At 39.9% G+C, this 22,081-nt stretch overlaps 2 protein-coding genes across 6 annotated transcripts; one reads left to right on the top strand and one right to left on the bottom strand.

The window, feature by feature from the left end:
* The first annotated feature begins 173 nt into the window (after positions 1 to 173).
* EIF2AK1 (eukaryotic translation initiation factor 2 alpha kinase 1) lies at positions 174 to 17,308 on the top strand. Of its 2 annotated transcripts, none has more exons than XR_003921521.2 (15): positions 174 to 592; positions 1,143 to 1,301; positions 3,170 to 3,306; positions 4,062 to 4,093; positions 4,555 to 4,654; positions 5,473 to 5,553; positions 5,963 to 6,062; positions 7,649 to 7,700; positions 8,414 to 8,783; positions 9,847 to 9,958; positions 10,176 to 10,282; positions 15,650 to 15,770; positions 15,900 to 15,979; positions 16,390 to 16,619; positions 17,107 to 17,308. XR_003921521.2 is itself a non-coding variant. In XM_030001902.2 (15 exons), the coding sequence occupies exons 1-15, from the start codon at positions 496 to 498 to the stop codon at positions 17,227 to 17,229; spliced, it is 1,905 nt and encodes a 634-aa protein (XP_029857762.1). In that variant the 5' UTR covers positions 179 to 495; the 3' UTR covers positions 17,230 to 17,308. The 2 variants fall into 2 exon arrangements, 1 of the variants encoding a protein (XP_029857762.1); XM_030001902.2 differs by having other exon boundaries at positions 179 to 592; positions 16,386 to 16,619.
* Positions 17,309 to 17,574: 266 nt separating this feature from the next.
* Positions 17,575 to 21,944, bottom strand: AIMP2 (aminoacyl tRNA synthetase complex interacting multifunctional protein 2). 4 transcript variants are annotated; one of them, XM_030001907.2, is made up of 4 exons: positions 21,749 to 21,944; positions 19,969 to 20,177; positions 18,610 to 18,841; positions 17,575 to 18,097 (listed from the first exon to the last, which is right to left on the bottom strand). In XM_030001907.2, exons 1-4 carry the CDS (start codon positions 21,879 to 21,881, stop codon positions 17,712 to 17,714), a joined length of 960 nt encoding a protein of 319 aa, XP_029857767.1. In that variant the 5' UTR covers positions 21,882 to 21,944; the 3' UTR covers positions 17,575 to 17,711. The 4 variants fall into 4 exon arrangements, with proteins under 4 accessions (XP_029857767.1, XP_029857768.1, XP_029857769.1 ...); XM_030001908.2 differs by having other exon boundaries at positions 21,755 to 21,944; XM_030001909.2 differs by having other exon boundaries at positions 21,758 to 21,944.
* Positions 21,945 to 22,081: the final 137 nt, after the last annotated feature.

The raw sequence follows: 22,081 nt of genomic DNA, 5'->3' as shown, positions 1-22,081 counted from the left end.
CGAGCTCCTCCGGGTCACACGGGGACCAGCACCGCCCCTGTGCCGCTGCCGGGAGCCGCTAGAGGGGGCTCGGCGACCACCCCCCACCCCATCCCGGTCAGGGCGAGGGGGCCGAGGTCGCCGCGACGAGGGGGCTCCCGCGGGGCGAAGGGGGCGGCGCGGGCCCGGGAGCCCCGCCGGGCGCGGCGCGGGCGATGCGGGGAGCCACGGCCCCGCGCGGAGTTAAGGGGTCCCCGCCGGCCCCGCTGCGTGAGGGGACGCCTCGGCTCCTCATCGCGAGGCCGCGGTGCGAGCCCCCTCCTCGGCCGTAGCCTTCCCGCCCGGCTCTGCCTGCCGGGCCGTATTCACCCCTCAGCGATTTATCCCGCCAGTTAATGTTTTATTGCTCCGCGCTCGAAGAGCGGCCATAAACGCGAGCCCGGCCCCCGGGGCCGCCCACAGGGAGGCGGGCGGGCCCCGCCGGCCGGAGCGAAGGCCGGCACCTCAGCGCCCGGCATGTGGCGGAGGGGGTTCCCGCCGAGGGCCGCGGCTCCCAGCGCGCCGTCGCCCGCCATCGAGTTTCCTGAGGAGAGCCCGGAGCCGCGCTTTGACGGTAAGCGGGGCCCGCGGGGGCTGCCCTGTCCTCGGCGGGAGGTGTGGGGGAGCAAGGAGGGGACACCCCCCCCCCCTTCCCCTTCCCGCGGGTGACGGCGGGGCCCCCAGCCACCCTCCCCGGCGGTTGGCAGGGTGGGAAGGAGGGCAGAACCGCCGCCTTCCCCTTTCCCTCCCTTCCCCATCGCCGCCGGGAAGCGGCAGCCGCGGGGGGTGATGCAAGAGCGGGCAGGCCCTTGGCAGCGCGCTGCCCTGCCCTGCGGCCGCTGCGGGAGCTCCCCCTCCCTCGGGGAGAGCCTCGTCCTCTCCGGTTAGCTTCTTCCCGGATGCACCTGAAAAGATTAATTAGGTCCCTAACGAGTGTCTTAAGCGTCTCGCTCAGTGGCAGCTCGTGTGGTGCCTTTTTGTGAGCCCGGGTTGTGTTGAAGCCGTGGGAGTTGGTATGTTGTTTTGATGTTTTGGTAAACGGACGTGTGTGTGTGTGTGTGTGTGTAAATATATATATGTACATACTGAGACCTAAATTCATTCGTCTGACTGTCCTTTTCCAGAATCGGATGTGCCGGCGGAGCTGCGAGTTGCAAACGGGTCGCAAAAGTTTGTGAATTTCACTTCGACCATCCAAAACCAGCTGCTGCTTGTGTCGCTGCTGGAGCATCTCTGCCACATGTACACACACAACCCTGTTCATTCGAGGTGTTTGTTCCGAAGTTAGTAAGAGTAGTTCTTTCCTCTCTCTTAAACTGCCTTACTGCAATACATACCAGATTCTTCTCTGCAGAATCACAGTGTAATATCAACACAAAGCTGTAGCTCTCATCCCGTTAGGACGAACAATTCTGAGAAGGGGATGAGTACCCTGAATCAACTTAATTGGGAATGAGGACCTGTCTTATTTTTAAAAACAGTAACAGAACATTGTTGTAGATGCAAGGATCAGACAGTTCTGTTCCAGCTAAATCGTGCGAGTTGCATCATGAGAAGGGTAGCGGGGTGAATTACCTAGCTGTTAATTCTGATCTAAAAACACAGGTAGAAGGGGAATCTAATAAAAATATTTATCAAGAAATAGCTGTAGCTTAGTCTTCGCTCAGTCTTTCAAAATTGTAGTCTGTGAAAATCAGAGTAAATACCTTTTTAAGTCCTTTATTTTCCCTTAAAGTCTGCTGATATCATTCAGGGAGCTCACATCTTTAGGTGTGAAGTGAAAATCTGTCTTTTGGGTATGTGACTTATCTTAGGTATTGTGTTCATTTAGGTACATACTTAATGCGTTTGAGAAACAATCTCCAAGGTTTTTCTCCTTACTATACGTGATTGTAGAAAATAAAATCTAATAGATTGCTTGTACTTAAAATTGAAGCCATTTATAGCATCCAGTAATGACAGTGCAGACAACTGTCATTTTTTCATTCTTGAAGTCTGATGTAGATGTTTGGCCCTGGGTCTTACTATTATCTATATCAAAACCAAAAATATCAGGGGAAGAAAAAAAAACCCAACTAAATTTCCTCCGTTTGAGAGGGAGGAGGTGGGGGGGATCAGCCTGGGCATCTTCCAAAGTATGTAGCTGCTTGGCTTCTCAGTGTACTTCTATGGAAAATGGCGTACCTCCATTGGTATAGTTTAAACCAGTTTCCCAAGTGGAATAAGCCTGATGAACGAAATACATATTGCAGTAATCGTATCTGTCTTGTGGGTTTTGGCTGGTATATTCATGTTGGCAAGGGTGGGTTTTTCCCATTTTTCTGGTGTGTGTAACTGCATCCCTAAGGCTTGTGTAGCAAAATTCCTGATTTCTTACAGGTTCACCTTCAATATATTTTATCTCCTTTAAAAGATAAAGTAATAGGCTGATTTTTGAAATACTGGTACCAAGGAAACATCTTAGAAAACAAACGAACAAACAAAACCAAACCAACCCACCCCCCGCCCCCAAACTTATGATCAAGTTTGTTTTAAGACCTTGGAATGCCTAAAACTTTGAAGTACATTTTTGTAGCATCTTTGCATTTGTACCATCTCCAGTATTTGTTAGGTTTTTATCTGCCACGTTGTTTTACTCCAACTGAGAAAGATGTGGTGCTTGGCAGGGGGTGGAAGGGAGCGACTTCATTCTTTACTATGAGCATGTGTGCGAATGTGTGAGTTTGTATGTGAATTAGAAAATCTTGACATTACCACTTTTTATTATAAACATGTCCTCGTAATTGCGAGCAGGCTTTGAGTTTTTATTTTCACTGATCAAAATTAGTCCAAGGGTAACAAGTAAGGGAATGGGTGGAGGTTTGTATAATTCATCTGCTGAGATAAAGAAGAAGAGAAGATGCATTTGTGACCATAAAGGGCATGGCAAATAACTGTATTATGCAAAGGGATTCCCACAGAGCAGCTCTAGTTTGGATTTAATTAGTTTTTATTGCTAAGAGTATGGGAAGCAGCATTGGAGTAGGAGTGACTGTTCAGTTTTTCAGATGTGCTATCTTTCGAATAAGGTTTCTCATTTAAAAAACAACTGTTTACGTGGCCTTATTGGCAGGCTTTATTTAATGTGACCTTTCTCTGTTCCTTTGTACAGTACTTCGTCAGGCTTTTACAAGAACAGGGTTGCTCTCCCCTTTCGCGTTCTGTGATGAATTTAGTACTGTAAGACTGCAGCATAATAGAGCCATCACCGAACTAATGAAAGCAGCTAATCGACAAATACTTAATGGGGTAAGCTTTGTTAAATTTCTTTGGCATCCTCTGCATTAAGGAATTAACACATCATTGCATCCAAAGCAGCTTTGGTTTGGGGGTTCTTTTAACATTGGATTGGGTCTTTTTAATAATTATACAAAATGGTACTCCCGTTCTACCTTAGCTGTTTGGGCTGGCATGTTCTGGTTCTATAGGTGCAAACCAAAGCTTTTAAAGCCAGCAATATTTTGTTCCTTATTAAATAATTTTTCTAAAATTAAAAAAACCCAATCTTTATATAAACACAGAAAAGGTGTTTTAACTATTGCTACAGCTTTTTTCGACAATGGCCATACGTCCATTTTCAACTTTTAACTGTTCCAGTTGATGATGTTAACACCCTCGTATTTGTGTTAGTGGAGGGCATAATTTGTATACTGCGTAATGTGCTTCAGGCTGAATCAGACCAGTTTGCTTATCTTGCTGCTAGAACTAAGCTAGTTAATTTTGTCTTAAGCACATTTTAGAGCCCTCATTTTACCCTGTTTGCCAGCAGAACTCTAAAAGGGCAGTAATCTCTCCAGCAGGGAGATGTTAGCAGATTACTGGTGGGATAATAATACTTTAATTTGGTGAAGCTCTCTGTAGAATGTGAATGGCTTTCAGTGATCTCATTTTTTTTTTTCTAAGAACATAGTTGTAGTTTCTGTTTTGATTAAGCTGTCTGTTTGGCGTGGTAGACCTCTTATTCTGTATGGCTTGTTTTTATGTTGGATTTTGTTGTTTCGTAGGAACTTGATAATGGAGATTCTCATGCAATTGGGTATGTATTCAAACCATTTAGAAATATTAAACTTAACTCCTTCCCTAAAGTTCTGTGCTCTGCTCTGAATTTAATTAGTACTGCGTTTCATATTTTGGCTCTGAAACGTAGGAAAAAAAAAAAGTGAAAATTTCTTCAAACTCTCAAAACAATCCAGTGAAAATTTCTTCTTCAGCATAACTCTCACAGTTAGTGCCACCATTCAGGAAAACAAGATTTATCAGGCATAAACTTAAAGAAATCATCTTGATACCTCTGTTAACACAGAGTGTGGATTTGTAGCACATGTGCACGCTGTTGCAGTCTGCTGGTGTTTGGTATTCGTTATGGTAATGTCAAAGCATTTTCTTTTTCTTCTCATAATGTAAATACTATTTCTAGATTATGTACACCTGTACCCTATATAATACCTTACTTATAAATTGTAATTTAGTTTAATGCAGCCTAACTTTTTTGAATAGGGGAAAAGAAGTTCTCTTTGAAGCACAGACTTCACGATACTTGAATGAATTTGATGAGGTTGCAAGGCTAGGAAAAGGAGGATATGGTAAAGTATACAAGGTATTCTTTACCTTCCATTTATAACTGATCAGTTTATATCTAGTTTTTCTTTTAAATTTGGAGTTACTGTTTTGGCTGTTTTGTTTAGTTTTCTAAGAGAAAACTGAAAGTACTCATTTTCCAGTAGGACAAGTGCAAACCTGTACGTGTGAAGGATGTTGGCATTTCATTTCAAAAGATGCTCATTTCTGTTTGTCAGAAGCAGGCTATATCAGATGTTTTACTTTGTGTATTTTGACCCTTTCAAAGTGAATGAAAACTCTTTATTTCTCATGTGAAGTGTTGTGATATATTCACTTAAAACAGCCACAGGAACTGATCAGTCTGCGTGCCCCAATGTTCCAGTTGTGGCTGCTTGAAAAAAAGCAGCCTTAATATGAATGTGAACTGTCCAACCCAATGTTGAATTGTATTAAATACTTATAGCGTATGGCTGGCCTAAGGTTCCCCACCATGTGGTATGTGCCATATGTAAGTGACAGTTGTGGTCTCACAGATTTATTGAGAACCTGTTTAAGCTGTTATCAGGACCTATCAGCATTTTTTTTTTTTTTTTAGTTGATGGAAAGATAGCTGTAAAGCTATGTATTTCACAAGGATTGGATTAGATGCTTGCAGTCCTGAAGGAAGGCAAAAATAGTATCCTTATTTTAGGCAGCTGGGGCCTAATCCCAGTTTCATTCTCTGATACGGGTGAGAGGTTATCTGAATGGAGTGCAGAAATTAATTTTTAGAAAATAGTTGGCTCTAAAGGATTTAATAATTCATTAATCTAAACACATTAACATCTAATTTTGTCCTATTGCAATTGTTTTCAGGTCAGAAACAAGTTAGATGGTCAGTTCTATGCTATTAAAAAAATTAACATTAAGAAGGCTACAAGAAGAGATTGCATGAAGGTATTCTCTTTCCTCTGTTTCATCTCGTGTTTCAACTCCCTGTCTGCTCTAGCTGATTCTTATTTAATTTAGTAATATAGTTAATATTTCCAAAAACATCAAAAACTTTAATAAGATTTTTTTATGCATTCTGAGTTTCTAAAGATTTGACCCTATCAATGCCTCGTAGAAAAAAGTAAATTAGAGGTATTTAAGTCCGTTAAAAGAAGCATATTATTAACTTGAATTTGATCATCTCTGCAACTGTGAAAATCATGATTTGTTTTAAAGCTTCTGAATTTTCTCCATTACTGTAATAATTTTATCCGTTCTTTCTCTGTCAGACAGTTGGGGTTTTTTTGTTATCTGTTGGATTTACTAAGCACTCGGAATAAAGGACAGTCATGCTGTTTCTTTTTGGTCTTTTTAGGTGCTACGAGAAGTTAAAGTGCTGGCTGGGCTGCAGCATCCTAACATTGTAGGCTATCACACTGCTTGGATGGAACAAGTTCAAACAGTATGCCCAAAAGGAAAGTACAGCATATTGTGTAATTCTTGCTCGCATCCTGTTTATAACCTCTGTACTGTTATTTGCAGCAGAGTATTACTTCTCTGATAAAACAACTACTTTTTACAGCCAAAAATAAAAGCAAACTGCAGGGGACCATCAGGTCTTTATGTCTCTCTGGGCACTTCAGTCTTTTGCCTAATAACTTATCTGTTACGTAATAATGAATTTGGAACACTGGAAGTATTAGCTTTGCTTCTGGTAATATATGAGGAGGATTTTAAAGTTGTGTGAAGTTCAGTGGAATGCAATGAAAAGCTTCTAATGCAAAAAGTAGTGACTTGACAAGGAGATGAACGAATACTGAGGAGTAAGCCACTTCAGATATTGGGGGAAAAGTGATGGAGAAAAAAAAACCCACAAATTTGCTACCATGTTTTGAAATCTCAGAGTTGTAGCAAAAGTAGAATAAGCTTCCCACTATGCTTCTCTGTCTATCTGGAAAAGAGTTTAGAAGAACTGAAAGAACCTGGAAATAAATACTTTAATGGCAAAAAAAAAAAATCCCTCTTCTTTTGCTTTCCACAGGAGTTTTTAAATTTGATGAGTTGCATTTCATAGTTCTGCAGTGAGAGAGCAATTTGGGGTTTTTGGTGTGTCAGCTACTGTCTGTATCTGTTGAGAGTTTATCTCCTTTTATGTTCATTTTAAACCTTCTTCCCTGCCCCCTTTTTTTTTTTCCTCTTCAATTTCTCTGTTCTTGGCTCTTCACACACTTTGTCCTTTGGTCCCTTTGTAACCCTAATCCGTTCGTCCCTTTCTTTCTTGTCCTTTTCTGGAATGCCTTTAGCAGTTAAATCTTTTGATCCTCTCTTAGTGGGAGGTTTGTTTATGCTCTATATGACTTTATTGCTTTCCAAGTCAGTAACTTGATGCCCAGTCAGCTGTAAGCACAAAAGAAAATGCATAGGAAGTTGACAGTATAGTAAAACAGACAAGACTTTAACTGATGATACTGAGAATCTCGAAGGATGCAACTTTTTAGTGCTAGGAGTACTTTACAAGTATTTAATGGTGATAATGTAAGTACATAACTAGAGCTATAGGTAGGTCCTGTGGTACTTCACGGTTTTCCTTGGCTTACAAGATTGGTGTTTCGTATTTGCCTCTGTGTGCTAAAACAAACTGCTTTTTCACATAAATATACAATTTTAATGAAAATTATTTCCAAAATATCAAGTGCCTTCAAAACAGCAGCAGTGTGATGCAAAGGATGGTGGCTTGTGGAGTTGCTTCTTTAACTGTGTATTATCATATACATTTTAAGGCCTTATTTTGGACAGGCTGACTTCTAGGTGAATATCTAAGAGAGTCCAGTGCAACCCTTTCAGTGACCTCGTACAATATTTATTCTCATTTAAGGAAAAATGAAAAACATATTAGGGTTTCCTCTTAGTAGACTAACAAGCACCTTTTGCAGCAGCAGAAATAGAGACAAAGATATCTACAGGTAGATTCAGTAAGATGCTGTAGCCTAAATGTTAATTTATAGTAAATACATGCATGCTTTGTTTTGTAAAATACCATATTAATCTTTTTGTCCAATAGATAAAACAATAATGGAGTTGCAGCCATTATCTTTGGAGCAAGAGAGTAGCAAGTAAGTACTATAAATCTCAATGATAACATTTATTTGGCTTTAACATAAGGCTTTTTTTTTTTAAAGTAATGTTAAGAGAGTACCAAATTCAGCATATATTGCACAAGTGCTTTTTGCTTCCAAATGAAAACTAAAGCAAGTCTTAATTATCCTTGTCATTGTTTCTCTTCTTGTTGCATAAGCTGAATAATATTACTGGGTACTTCTACCTTCTTTGGATCTCTCAGTTTCTGAGTGCCTCAACATAGTACTGGGCTTCAAGTTTACTTCAAAAGTTCTGTGCCAGTCAGCAACACTGATTAGTACTGTGGAGTCTTATTAGAGCGATGGGGCCTTCTGTTTCTCAGAAGTGTTGATTAGCCCTTTCAGTAAGGAGATGGAGTCCTATGAGAAATACGGTGTAACTTCCTAAGTTTAAAGGAATGAAGATGCATCATACTTCTGTCCAGTGAATGCTGTGACCTAGGACAGTATGTATCTATGAGCTGTCTGGGTCAGCTATGAGGAATCCCTGCTGGAGGAGGGTATTAAAAAGGCTGGACCCTACACTGCCAGTTATGTAATCCTGAAGTTTTATATGGGGAAGCAGCTGAACTCTTACTCTGGAATGCAGTTTGCAATTGAAAAAAACTTTTCAGAATGGTGTATCACAAATAGATGGTATAAAACTGTGTACATATTTTGATTTATCTTCCTTACTTTATTATTTTCAGTGATGACTGTCACATACAAAGTGTGGAAAGTGGTAGTTCAATTATCTTTGCTGACCTTACTTCACAAGAAAAGAAGTCCTGTGACAGTACCAGTCTTAGAAATCTGGGTAGTGAATCAGTACAGAATATGTGCGTAAGGAATGATTTTACAAACAGCAATAGTAAAGAGTTTATGAAACCAGATAAATGTGAGTTACCCATGGAATTACAAGAAGACTCTGTAAGCAGTGTTAGCAGTAGATCAACTGATGTGAAAAATCATCCTGCACGGGGACCTCATTGTCGTCTGGATCAAGATGCTAGCACTGAAAGTAAGTCCTGCACTGAAGAATGCTCCAAGAATGATGTGGCGCTCTGTGGAGACTTTGAGGTAAATACAGTTCTCTTTAGATATAAACTGCTGTCTAATTTAATGATGTTTGTAAAGTAGAGTTTGGTAGACGGAGGAAAGATTTATAATGATAAATTTTTAAAAAATGCAATTACTGCAATTACAGCCAAAAATACAGACAATTTTTACTTAAGTGTGTAGCACCATTACAAGGAAGCTGACCGGAGGAGCTGGCAAAACTCAGCATACAAGAAAGTTTCCATGAATTAGTCACCTTGGGTCCTTTCAAAGTACCTACATGAATAAAAAGTACTACTCCTGCATTAAAAAAAAAAAAAAAAAAAATCAAACTTGAAATCAGCATTCAGTAATGGTGGCTAATTCGGATATTATTGATGAAAGTGTCTAGATATGTGAAGTGGTGCCTATACAGTGTAGGATTACATGTGAAAAAGAGAGAGGCAGATTTGGGCAGGGAATCACCACTCTGCCTATGTTTCTAAAACTTCGTTGGCATTCATACCACTGAAATGTTTTGTATAACACAGCCAGCTCTGGAATGCTTCAAGCTTTTGCTATCATTTGGAGTTCCCTCTTGCAAGAAATCCAAGGTTTTAAAGGTGTTTGCTTGAGTTGTCCAGTTATCAAATGAACTGGTACATTATCAGAAACTGAGTATGAAGTTACATATATTAATAAATAATAAAATTCCATATAAAGAGATTGACATTTTTTGCTATTTTTTATTAATTACTCTTTTCTTAAGCCAGAATGAACCTCTGTTCAGTATGTCTACAAGACTTTAAACTCTAATTTGAATATTAAAGTATGTAGCTGGCTGTTTTGTTAGCTTTTATTATACAATTATTAAAATTTGAGGAACAAGCAAAAAAAAAAAAAAAAGCCAAAACTAGACACCATCGTTGCATCTGCTTCTCGAATGCAGTAGATCAGTAATATTGTATTTGATGTCATTTTGGCATCTAACTGGTTTTTTTAGTTTAATGAACGAATTTTGTTGTTATTAGCGTTAAAGAAAGTAACTAAGGAAATACTATTCATATTACAGTGGCAAAATCATGGATCATTATTTTTCTGTTAGGTGGAGTATCGTTTGATGCTTCATATACAAATGCAACTGTGTGAAATATCCTTGTGGGACTGGATTGTTGACCGTAATAAAAGATGCAATGAGAGAACAGAGGAAACTTCCAGTAAGTTTCTTTCCTTTTTGGAGTTTTGAGGTTAGTGACTTTTTGCTGTTTCAAAAATACTGTCTCAGGAGAAGCACGGGAAATTCCATTTTTAAACTATGCTGTTAAAAATTTCCTCCACATCATAAATAAACAGAATTCAACAAGACATACCACCATAAACTTAAATAACTCAGTACAATTAGCTGAAATAACTTAGATTTTAAATTGTTTTAAGGTCCATACCATCTTGTCGATGTCCGCTGGACAATGAAAATTTTTCAAGAGTTACTGGAAGGAGTATGCTATATCCACAGCATGGGAGTGATGCATCGAGACATTAAAGTAAGTTCAATGAATTATTACTTGAGGTTCAAGAAAACACATTATGGGAGGATGAAAGCAACTTCATAGTTAAATTTGAGATGACCTGGGGTCTTAAGAATTTAGCTATGTTACATCTGAAAAAACACATTGTCTTCTCTATACCAGTACCGTACTTACTTTACTATAAGCATAGTACTCAATCACATTGACTTACAAGTGAATGATAATTAAGCTGTGGAAATGTTTTCTCCTTTGTGAAGCCATTTTCTTGTCCTGAGCAAGGATGGTCCGATTGGTTTTGTTTTGTCTCGGTCTCTCCTTAACCAGGGTAGGACCTAAATTACCTAATTACCTAAAAAAAAATTCTTTCAGGTAATTATAAAAATAAGCAAAGCCTCTTGACTACTCCTCAATTTGCTAACAGCATATCAGTTCGCTTTTGAAAATATGTTCAAGTTATAGTTACTTGCTTTTTAAAAAGCAGTTGCAAATAATTGCTGTCTTTCAAAATCGTTGCTGTCTCCTCTAAGGGACTGAAATTGTAGGTGACATTAGTGACTGAATGAAAAGTTTTGGTTTCATTTCTATTAAGAGTAACAAAGAGTAGGCTTAAAAAACACTTTGAATGATTAGAATAGGATGCCCTTTATATGTTCCTGTGAAGGTTTTTTTGAAATCTAATCATAAGAATAGTTTTGACTTACTGGCTGGCTTAAATGCGAAGCACAGGTAAATATATCTTGCTTCCCCCCTGCCCTTAAACTGACAGACTCGAATAGCAAGGAACTGAATGTGTGTTTTCCTGCTCTGCTTCCTACAGAGGTTCTCTGCATCTGATATGGTAGCTATATGAGGAAATTAGTGTAAAAATCATCTTGATTATTAAAACTCCACATGTGGAAACTTGGAACTACTTGAAAAGACACAGTCTTTGTTCTGGATTAATTTTAATTTTTCTGCCAACTGTTTCAGGATCAACAGTTTTTCAGTTTGCTTTCTTGTTTAGCATCCTCATGGCCTTATTGCCCAAAGTCCTGGTAGTTGTATAAAGAATTCCATACAGTTACTGGGATCCTGTTTTCGAGCCAGTGCTCGTTGTTTTCGCTGTATATTCTTCTAACAGTGATTTTGTGGATCTCTCACAGAGACAGTAATTTCTGTGATAATGTTATAAGAAAGCATCTTAAAGCATTTGAAATTCTGAGAACGGAAGTCTGGTGGGTGGATGTCCTTGATTATCTCTTTACTTCAGTGGATATGAGAAGCTTAGCAAAGTGTTCAGCAGTGCTCTATCTTTTAAATTTGATCTGCGTTGAAGAAATGAAAAGAGTGAGGTTTGCCCATCTCTTGTTAAACTGTTCGTGTCTGCTTTATACTCTTAACAGAAGATCAACTATTTCCTTTATGCCACCTGAGCAGGCCTCATGAATAGCCATTTGTCCTTCTTGATCTTGGGTATTTATGTTGGCTCCATTACTTAATAGTAAACGGATGCAACCTGTGTTGATTGGAGAACCTAAAATTCTGCTCACTTTAGATGATGCTGTGCACATTGCAACATGAAGGGCAGTTCTTCCACAAGGTGGACTGACAAAGTTCGTGTTTGCTCCAGAGACAGTTGAAGTTGCTGTTACTTCTGTGTTTGGTGACCCTGCAGCTCTGTGAAGAGGTGTCCAGCAAGACTTGTTGGTGTCCTTTAAATTAAGATAATACTCAAAAAGGATGCATATAGGTAGAAAGGCATCATCAGACTGTTGGCCTAAACACAGAAGACCATCATATTTGTAATTACTCATTTCAGGATTTATTTCATGTCTTACGTTTTGCAAGATACAGCGACACTTTTCTGTATTACCCTGTGAAGTTGGTTGATTTCTCTGAAATTTGTCTGAAATGGATGTCCCAGCTGTAAGTACTAGGCAAATTTAGTAGGAGAAGTTGAAGTGCTGTGTAGCCTCTTGTTACTTCTGTAAAATGTTGTTTTAAGTTAATTTCTTTTTATTAAGATGAAATTACTTAGACTAAAACTTCTGGACTGGTAGGGCATAACATAGTAACAGGTCCCAAAACTTGAGCTGTCAGAACAAATTTTATGAGTTGCCATGACCTAACAGAAGGTTGGTCATTAACTTATATTTGTTAACCACAGCTTCTCTGTGCCCAGCAGGAATGCCTAAGATGGTGTTAATGCCCTCAGTTCCTCTATTTCCTAGTTTTATAGCATGAGAAATGAGTCATCGTAGTTCAGCTTCAGGCCAATGAAGCTCACAGGAGAAGCGTAAGCAAGCAGAAGTTCTGTCTCATCTGTACATACAGACATAATCTGGCAGTGCTCGGGCCTCTAGATTATAAAATCTTGGAATGGTTTAGGTTGGAAGGGACCTTTAAAGATCATCTAGTCCAACCCCCCCTGCCATGGGCAGGGACATCTTCCACGAGATGAGGTTGCTCACAGCCCCATCCACGCTGACCTTGAACAACACTTCAGTGATGGGGCATCTGCAACTTCTCTGGGCAGTCTGTTCCAGTGCCTCACCACCCTCACTGTAAAAGAAGTCTTCTTTATATCCAATCTATATCTACCTTCTTTCAGTTTAAAACTTTTCCCTTGTCTTGCACCGCTGGCCCTGTTGAAAAGTCTCTCTCTGTCTTTTTTATAAGCCCCCATTATATATTGAAAGGCAACAGTAAGGTTTCCCTGGATCCTTCTGTTTTCCAGGCTGAACAACCCCAGCTCTTTCAGCCTTTCTTCATAGGAGAGGTGTTCCAGCCCTCAGATCGTTTTCATGGCACTCTTCTGGACCCGCTCTGACAGGTCCATGTCTGTCTTCTGCTGGGGACCGCAGAGCTGAACATAGTACTCCAGGTGGGGTCTCACCAGAGTGGAGTATAGGGCAAGAATCATCTCCCTCGACCTTCTGGCCGTGCTTCCTTTGGTGCAGCCCAGGATACGGTTGGCTTTCTGGGCTGCAGGAGCGTATTGCTGGATCATATCCAGTTTTTCATCCACCAGTATCCCCAAGTACTTGTCTGCAGGGCTGTTTGCAGCATAAGAAGTATATTCAACAATTATTAGTGTTGTGTGTCTGAGTCAAGAGATACTACTTCTGGTTATGGTTTCTGTTCATGTTGAGTAAACCAAAATTCACTTTCAAAATTATCAATAGATGTGATTCCGCCATATGTTGTATTAAGTCAGGTATACTGTCGTTTGGGGGAAGAAAATTTATGTGATTGTTTGAACTATACGTAGCATCTTACTTAATAGCCATTTATGGATATTGCTAGAATTTGTCTTTTTTAAACTCATGTGAGTGTTAATTAGCCATCCCGCAGCAATGTCTCTACAGAGTTCAACTGTGCTGTGGGTGCGGATGAATGGCCCTAGTTTTGAGTTGCCACCAATAATTTAATTTGATATCACCTAATTCATTTATTGGAAGAAATACTGAATAGTGTTTCATACTCACTTTTCCCGTTCCATGTGTGATGTAATAGATCTGTTTTAAACTTAACAGTTTGTCTTGTGTTTTATATTTAGTGATTCCTTGAATAGAAGCCATTCCAAATTTTCAGCATTCATGTCACCAATCTATGCACAATTTTCCAGTTCTTGTACATGCTCTTTGAGATAGGAGACTCAGAACTGCACACGGTACTGAAGATAGCCGTGTATTAATTCATATGGTATCACAATGTTTTCTTCTTTATCTCCCTCTCCCCCCCAGTAATTGGTAACGTACAGTTTGGTTTATGGACTGCTATTGAGCATTTCTAGAGCTGCCTGTTAACCATGCTTAAGTAACAGTCAACAGAGACAGTTGTTACATATGTAAAATTGGGATTATTCTTCCTTTCATTTACACTTTCATGTTTATTTGCACTGAATTCCTTTTGTCATTATACTTCCTGCAAGATCCTTCCACAGTCCTTTGCATTCAGATCTCATCTTGATTTCTCTGAATGATGTAGTACTGCCAGCAAACTTTGTCATCTCACCATTCACCCTTTTCTACCCATTTACAGAGGTGTTGTTCAGCATAGTTCTCGGCACAGATTCATACAAGAATCCGTTGATGATACCCTTTGCTGTGAAGGCTGACTATTTATCCCTATCTTTTCTTTTATGTCTTTAAACTAGTTATCTATGTGGGGACCTTCCCTCTTTTGTTCATTTTTTTTAAAAGTAAGATTTCTTCATCTAAAAGTATTTTCAAACACAAATTATAATCCTGATCAAGTGGTTACCTGGAGGGAGAGGAGGTCTATGAGGTGGAAGGTTCCTTCTAAGCACTTGCTGTTTCACTGACAGGATGATCAGCTAGTAAAGCTTCAACAGTGCTACTGTCATCTTCCATTATTACTTCATATAGCTCTTCATGGTGTGAATTTTATTTCCTCTGCCCACAGGAAAACACAGTGGCAGGCCTACTGGCTCCTTTATGTTACTCATAGACAAGGGAATTGTAATTTTTGTAATGCAAATCCATAATCAGAAATAGAGGATTTGGAATCTGGCACTTGAACAGTGTCGTTCTTTGAGATGTTGCAGAATGTCTGGTTCTAGCATAGCTTTGAAGTAACTGCATTATTTAGTGCAACATTTTAAAAGTACTATAAAACCAGCAAATTTCTACTTAGTAGAAGAAAAAAATCCTGTGCTAAGCAATAGTGCTATCACTTCTCATCCAAATGTCCCTAAGCTCAGAAACCTTGTGATACAGACTATGTAAAACCAGTAATTTTGTATTATGTTTTCTTTTATCTGGCAAGTGTGGGTTTTTTTTTCTAGATACATAATGCTAGCATTTCTCCTCCTTAGTGGTCCTAAAGCCAAAATATTTGGATAAAATTTCAGGTTTTCCAGTCAGTGGTCTCTACTCAAGTCTCTTATAATTTTGGGTTTTTTCATAGCAACTTCCCAGAACCAAGTAGCATGTTACAGCTGTGCTTATCATATAGAAAAGTATCTTTTGTTTTACATTATGTCTAGCTCAAAGATAATATTTAGTCCTCCTTCCTGCTACATCAGTTGGTCTAATTTGCTGTCTACTCTTGCCTGTTCATGTTAACATTACTGTTCTGCAAATTTCCCATTTTCTGCTGACACTCCCCCTGCCATCTTTCCACTAGATCTTTGGTTTTCCTGTTTTGCTTTTCTTCCTTTTTTCTAGATCCTTCATAGGTGGTCTTTCTGCCCAAATGGTGTTGCTAATGCATAATTTGGTATCAGCTACGACTATTTTTTTTCTCTCTCACTAATGAAAGTATTAAATAATTATCTTACACCTGTGAAACACTGGATTTTATAGACTTTGAAACAGCTGAAATGTCGTAATTCTTTATATAGATATGTTTTAGATTTTATACTGCCTTGTTTTGTAGCCCAGAAATATATTCCTACATGGATCAGATCATCATGTAAAAATAGGAGACTTTGGATTAGCCTGCAAAGACCTTCTTTGGGATGATGCAGACCAGTGGTTTAAGACAGAAAGGATAAATGGTAAGAGAAAAAAGCTTCATGGGTTTCAGTGTTTTAAGTTTCTATGATATTAAAACCATTAAATATTAAATTAAGTGAAATAGTAACAATGTAACACTAGCTGAGTAAGTCTAAATTGCCTTTTCAAAGGGTTGACGCATACTTCAGGAGTGGGGACTTGCCTCTATGCCTCACCAGAACAATTGCAGGGATCCCACTATGATTTCAAGGTAGGGAGGTTTTGGTGTTTGGTTGTTTTTTTTTTTTTCTATTAAGACATGATGATAGATAATAGGGATGAAACAAGCCTTCCAGGAGGTAAATACATAATATTTGGTAAATACATAAATATTCCTCCTACTGTTACACATAATGTTTTTGTTGAAACGTGGATTTCAACTTTGCCTTCTAGTTTGCTACTAATGCAAAAATAATTTGTTTCTAAGATAATCTTGAGGAATGTATATAGATTTGAATATGTGTTCCTTTAGTAGCGTCATGATACTTTTCATATCATCATGAAACTTCATTGTTGCGCAACTCCTTCACATTGTGAATTTTTTATGAGAAAAAGAAATCTAGTAAGTAATTAAAAATAGCAGTTATCCCAGAACTTTTTCTTCACCCTATTACCAGTCAGACATGTACAGCATGGGTGTTATCCTGCTAGAACTCTTTCAACCGTTTGGAACAGAAATGGAAAGAACAGAAGTTCTTACACATTTAAGGAATGGCCAAATTCCTCATACTTTCTACAAAAAATGGCCTATTCAAGCCAAGTATGTTAAACTCCTCACCAGTCAGAGATCTACAGAAAGACCAACTGCTGCTCAGCTGCGTGAAAGTGAACTATTTCATACAGCAGAACATGTAAGTTATGCCAATAACCTCAACCTTTACAGGATAAACAAATACAAAAAGAAAATGCCCTTTGTTTCCCTGCCTGTATTATGTTTTTTTTTGTTTTAACTTAAGAGGATTTTGTGATTGAGACTCTTCTCTGATGACAGTATTTAGGCCACTGTATTAATGTTTCTCTTGTCTTTGCAATGAGATAAATGGTCATTAAGTATAGGTAACTTTATAAAGACTGGACAGTTGATTTATATACAGCTTGAGGTATTTATAGGTCAGAAAAGCTTTTGAAGCTTTTCATCAGCCCTGCAGAATCTTTTATCACTTTCCCTTTCCTTGCCACACTTTTTTTGTTTGTGGATTAAGTTGTATAATCAAATATGCAGAATAGCTGTGGTGCTGCAGAATGTGCCTGTAGTGGATTGCAAACACAATTCAAATAGGTTAATAAGGCTTTATCCTTGCCTGTTGATAAATGACGTAAACCGACTCTCATTTTCAGGTTATTTCTAACCTACAACAGAAGGTGAAACAGCAAGAGGAAGAAATAGAGAAACTGAGAGAGAGAATAAGACTGCTTTCTGAAGAACAAGGTGAACATATGAGGCTAGGTTCTCCTGTTTAAGTACAGGAAGAACTAACCTCTATTGTATGCTAAGTTATATAAAATGTTTCTTTTTTTTACATAAAAATATTTCAATGCATTTTGATTTTCCTGTCTGTTCTTTAAAGGTATTAATCTTTTTATCTTAGTTCAGAAGTCTCCAGTCAACAGAAAGGATTCATGTTGCACTTAAATTGTACTGAGGCTAACTTGTGTAAATAAGCATTTGGGTTACAGGGAAAAATAGAAGGAAAAAGGAAAAGTGCAGCCTGTATTTACATAGGACTACTTTAGATACCTTATAATCATTAAACAAACATACGTGTTATGCTTCAGTTACAAAAAAGGAAGGTCACACCCAAAAGGTAGTTGTCATGTTTTTATTGACTTGAGAATTCTGTCCAACTGTAGTACTTTGAATACATCTCAGAAAGGACTCAAACCACTACAGCAGGCATGAGGTGGAGTAAGATTAAAATAACACCATTATGAAGAGTACAGGCTTATTTTAGTAGCTTCATAACAGAAGTGAAAGGTGCCAAGTTCTCACACGACTTCATCCATTTTTGAACGTTGGCTGGGGCGGCATTTGCGCTACCTGTCTGCTGAAGTGCACACCACGCAACAATGTCTGCTACGGTGAGTTCATTTCCCACCAACCACGGTGTCTTGCCTAGGGCAGCATTCATAGAGCGCAAGACTGCTCCTTTTTCCTTACTGCTACCTTCTTTTAGCTGGAAGATGGCTGTATCAACCCAGCTGTCAATCAGAGTTGAAGTAACTGCATTGTACTTCTGGCCAAACAGGGAAAAGAGAAATCTAGCGATGTTCCCCTCTCCTTCAATAGGGCACATTGTTTGAATGCTAAACTTCATCTGGGGTTTTGGAACTGAAATTAAGAAAAGAAAAGAAAAAAAAGTGAATACCACATGGTAGAGAAGTTAAATGTGATGGTAATTCTATGACATATTTTGTTTGTGATGCCAGCAACACTGTTAACTTCATTAACCTGATGAACAGTTTTCAGTTTTCTTAGTGTAAATACTTAGACTAAGGTGGGAACCTGGGATAAAGAGACCACTTTTTGCAAACTTCAGCCCCATCTCTCACCTCATTTCTATTCTAGCTAACTTATTTGTAGAAACTGAAAAACACTTCTATAAAACAGGATACAAACAACCATGTAAGTGCCACACGTATTTTAATAGCAGTAACCACAAACAAGCATCTTCCCCCTCTGTCCCCATCATCATTCACAGCTATAAAGAGAGCAAAAACAGTATCTGCAGTACATATCCATTGTGTGTCAGCACAAAGCATCTGTTGTCACAGTTTTATAGCACAAGTTTCATTTTCTCACCTATTGTAAAATACTGATCTACAAGATAACTTCATTCTTACCATCCTTCCAAATAAGAGTAAAGCCCAACTGATATTCGTGACGTGGTTGCTTCTTAGTCTGCTCTCCGAAGCATTTCAAGAGGTTTTCTGGCACGCTTTTCACTGATGAATGTGTGTGAACAGCTGATAATATTTTATAGCGTTCACAAAGCAGGCTGTGTAGTACTAATAATGACAGCGGAGGTAGAGAAGGATTTGCGTTGATTACAATATCTTTCAGGGCACCATAATCCTGAATGGAAAGTAAAACATTCAGCAGGTAAGACACATTCCAGATCAGACTTTCAAGTAGTGGAGTCTTCATTTGACACCAAAATGTACATAGTCATGCATGTGTATATCTGAAATTCTAATGATATTCAAATAAATCAATTCAACTTCAGACATTTAAAATTTGTTTAAGCATTTAAACATCTTCCTTCCACAACATATAATTCAAGAACATGACTGAGGTAAATTCTAGTCCAATCTGAAAGCAAAGTTAAAGTTTCCAGTTGGTAACAAACAAGAAACCAACTGTCATAATTTCAAAATTAACTATTCTAGCTTGGAATTACATCCAAATGAGAATATATAGCATTTAGTATTTATAAATGTTTGTATCTATAATCTGGATGCCTGTCGTAGTTTAACCCCAGCCAGCAACTCGGCACCATGCAGCCACTTGCTCATTCACGCCCCACCCAGTGGGATGGGGAAGAGAATTGGAAGGAAAAAAGGTAAAACTTGTGGGTTAAGATAAGAACAGTTTAATAGGACAGAAAGGAAGAAAATAACAACAACAACAATAATAAAATGACAATAATAATAAAAGGATTGGAATATACAAAACAAGGGATGCACAATGCAATTGCTCACCACTTGCTGACCGATGCCCAGTTAGTTCCCAAGCAGCGATCCCTGCCCAGGCCAACTCCCCCCAGTTTATATACTGGGCATGACATCACATGGTATGGAATATCCCTTTGGCCAGTTTGGGTCAGCTGTCCTGGCTGTGTCCCCTCCCAACTTCTTGTGCCCCTCCAGCTTTCTCGCTGGCTGGGCATGAGAAGCTGAAAAATCCTTGACTTAGTCTAAACACTACTTAGCAACAACTGAAAACATCAGTGTGTTACCAACATTCTTCTCATACTGAACTCAAAACATAGCACTGTACCAGCTACTAGGAAGAAAATTAACTCTATTGCAGCCGAAACCAGGACACTGCCCAAAACAAAATGGCAGTTGTAGGTTATTTGTAAGGATATAAGACTTGAATATTGAGTTCTGAGTGTCCCAGATTTTAATGCTGCCCTTCCAACCCTGAAAATCTGAGAGCAAAGAAAGTACCTATCAACATATATGCTCAAGTAAACTTACCTTTCCAAGCATCAAATCTAAATCTGCTCCATTTGTTGTCAAAGGAGAACATTCATCAGTTTGAATGATATTAGTTACATCAAAGTCAGCATCTGGGGTTTGTATCATCTTTGAGAGACCATCGACAGCACTCTTCAGTTCATACAAGCGTTTTAGAATCTCCTCCTGGCGGGATTCAAGTGCTTGAAGTGACGGGTCAACCTCTTCCTATAGAGGATGAAAAAACAAGGTCACATAAATGGTCACTCAGTGCAGTGTCACAGTCATCTGCAGCTCACTTGACAGTAAGTTTTGAAGAACTTTAAACACATTCAAATAACCAGAACATCATGGAATGTCATGATCTTATGTCTATTAGTTGTCTCTCTTCTTTTGTCTGTATGAATGTGGTGAGAGATGGGTTATTTAATCAAATCTCCGAAATCTTCCTGCTTAACTTTTTCTTTTTTAAACCACTAGCTACAGCAACCTCCGTAACATGGTTAAGAATCAGACCACAACCACAGAAACTTCAAATTGGCAGTGAAGTGCTGTATTAAGACCTGAAAAACCAAAGTCAGCTTGTCAGGATTCTCTTCAGCCCAGAAGAGCAGACTGATAAGAGTTTGTGTTGAGGCTGCCAAACAAGGAAACTTTTTGACAATTCAGGTACTTAATAAAAGTAAAAAAACCTGCAGGTTTAGATGGATGGTGTACGATACGAAATCACTCTTTGTAGCCATTCTTTGTTTCAGAGAATATAAAGTATAGAGAAAAAAAGACCATAGGCTTTGTTACATGTTAATCCCAATGCATCTTTCTGTTATCTCAAATATCTTGCAAGTCTCTTATGTTACAATGCTACTTCTTTTAAAAGATGAAAAATATATTCCTGTGGGAGGTTTTAAGTCTACAAACTTACAATAATATTAAAGAAAAATCTTTATACAAATAATCCAATTCTAAGCATCCTGAATAAGGATTAACAAAACCCAGCTTATTGACCAAACTTCCTTCTTTCAGTCTCATGGATAAAGAGATAACAGGCAAAGTATCCAAGTGAAATCTTGATACCCACTTACACAATATTCTCAAAGACAAGACATGGAAATGCCCCTTAAGTGACCATTATTTGGCTAGTACGCAATTCCGTGAAATAAAAATCACTCTCAGAGGAGACTGGTCGTTAATACTTTGCTGTTGCAACGGGAGGGCATCTTAGCAGGCACTCCTGTGAAGTTCTGCCCCAAGTCTGCTCCTACTCAAGGATCTCCACCAGCAACCTGGGTGAGGAAAGCAAGTACTCACTGAAAAGATGTGATGGCATCGAGCTAAAAACGGCCACGAGCAGCCTAGAAGAACTCAAAGCCTTCCTGACACTGGGGAGAGGCTGAAGTCAACTAGATTAACGCAAGCTAACATTTCGCGTTTTTGCCTGATTTAAGAAAGAAGGAACTGAGACTAAAAATAGAGGGTGTGTAGCTGGCTAGTTCCTATCTCAACAGCAGAGAAGAAAGCAGACCCGAGCCAAGAGAGTGACGATGCAGCAGGAAGGGACAAGGCCTGCCGGGACACGGTCACCGAAAGCACGGGCCCCGCCCGCAGCTGAACACCGGCCCAGCGCGGCCCCAGAGGGCCCCGCCAGGCTCCCCGCCAGCGCGGCCCCAGGCGCCGGCCCGCCGCCCGGGGCCCGGGGCCGAGCACTGCGGGCCGCGGCCTGAGCAGGCCTTCCCCCCCGGCCCGCGGCCGGCCAGGCGGGGCGGGCCCACCCGCTGCCCCCTCGCTCCTACCTGCGGCAGCGGCGGCGGCGGCGGCGACGCGGCGGTCGAGGGGAGGCGGTGGAGGTTGGGCAGGCGGTACATGCAGGTGGGCAGCTGCTCCGCCAGCACCTCCCCGCCGACCCTGTGGAAGGGCCTCACCTTGTACATGGGCATGGCGGCAGCCGCCCGCACAGCGCACCCGCTCCCGGCCCGCCGGCGGGCCCGCCCGCCCGCTGCACCCATTGGGCCAGACGGGAGCACGGCGTCTTACTGACTCACCCGCGACCCAATGCGCGCTGGCGGCTGCCGCACCGCCTCCTTGGCTTCTTTCTATTGGCCAGCGTTAAGCGAGTCTCCATAGGGCAAAAGGTGCA

This window comes from Aquila chrysaetos, chromosome 25, assembly GCF_900496995.4.
Source record: "Aquila chrysaetos chrysaetos chromosome 25, bAquChr1.4, whole genome shotgun sequence".
In the NCBI taxonomy this organism is placed as follows: Eukaryota; Metazoa; Chordata; class Aves; order Accipitriformes; family Accipitridae; genus Aquila; species Aquila chrysaetos.
The sequence above is the reverse complement of the archived record's forward strand: the minus strand, read 5'-3'. Positions and strand labels throughout refer to the sequence as shown.

Excerpts from the sequence above, each read along its gene's own strand:
- EIF2AK1 (XM_030001902.2), top strand. The coding sequence starts at position 496 with ATGTGGCGGAGGGGGTTCCCGCCGAGGGCCGCGGCTCCCAGCGCGCCG. Across the intron at positions 593-1,142 it reads CCCGGAGCCGCGCTTTGACG|AATCGGATGTGCCGGCGGAG; the intron begins GTAAGCGGGGCC and ends GTCCTTTTCCAG. Across the intron at positions 10,283-15,649 it reads TGATGCATCGAGACATTAAA|CCCAGAAATATATTCCTACA; the intron begins GTAAGTTCAATG and ends CTTGTTTTGTAG.
- AIMP2 (XM_030001906.2), bottom strand. The coding sequence starts at position 21,881 with ATGCCCATGTACAAGGTGAGGCCCTTCCACAGGGTCGGCGGGGAGGTG. Across the intron at positions 20,176-21,737 it reads CGCCGCCGCCGCTGCCGCAG|GAAGAGGTTGACCCGTCACT; the intron begins GTAGGAGCGAGG and ends CATCCTCTATAG. Across the intron at positions 18,098-18,609 it reads TACTCTTATTTGGAAGGATG|TTCCAAAACCCCAGATGAAG; the intron begins GTAAGAATGAAG and ends TCTTAATTTCAG.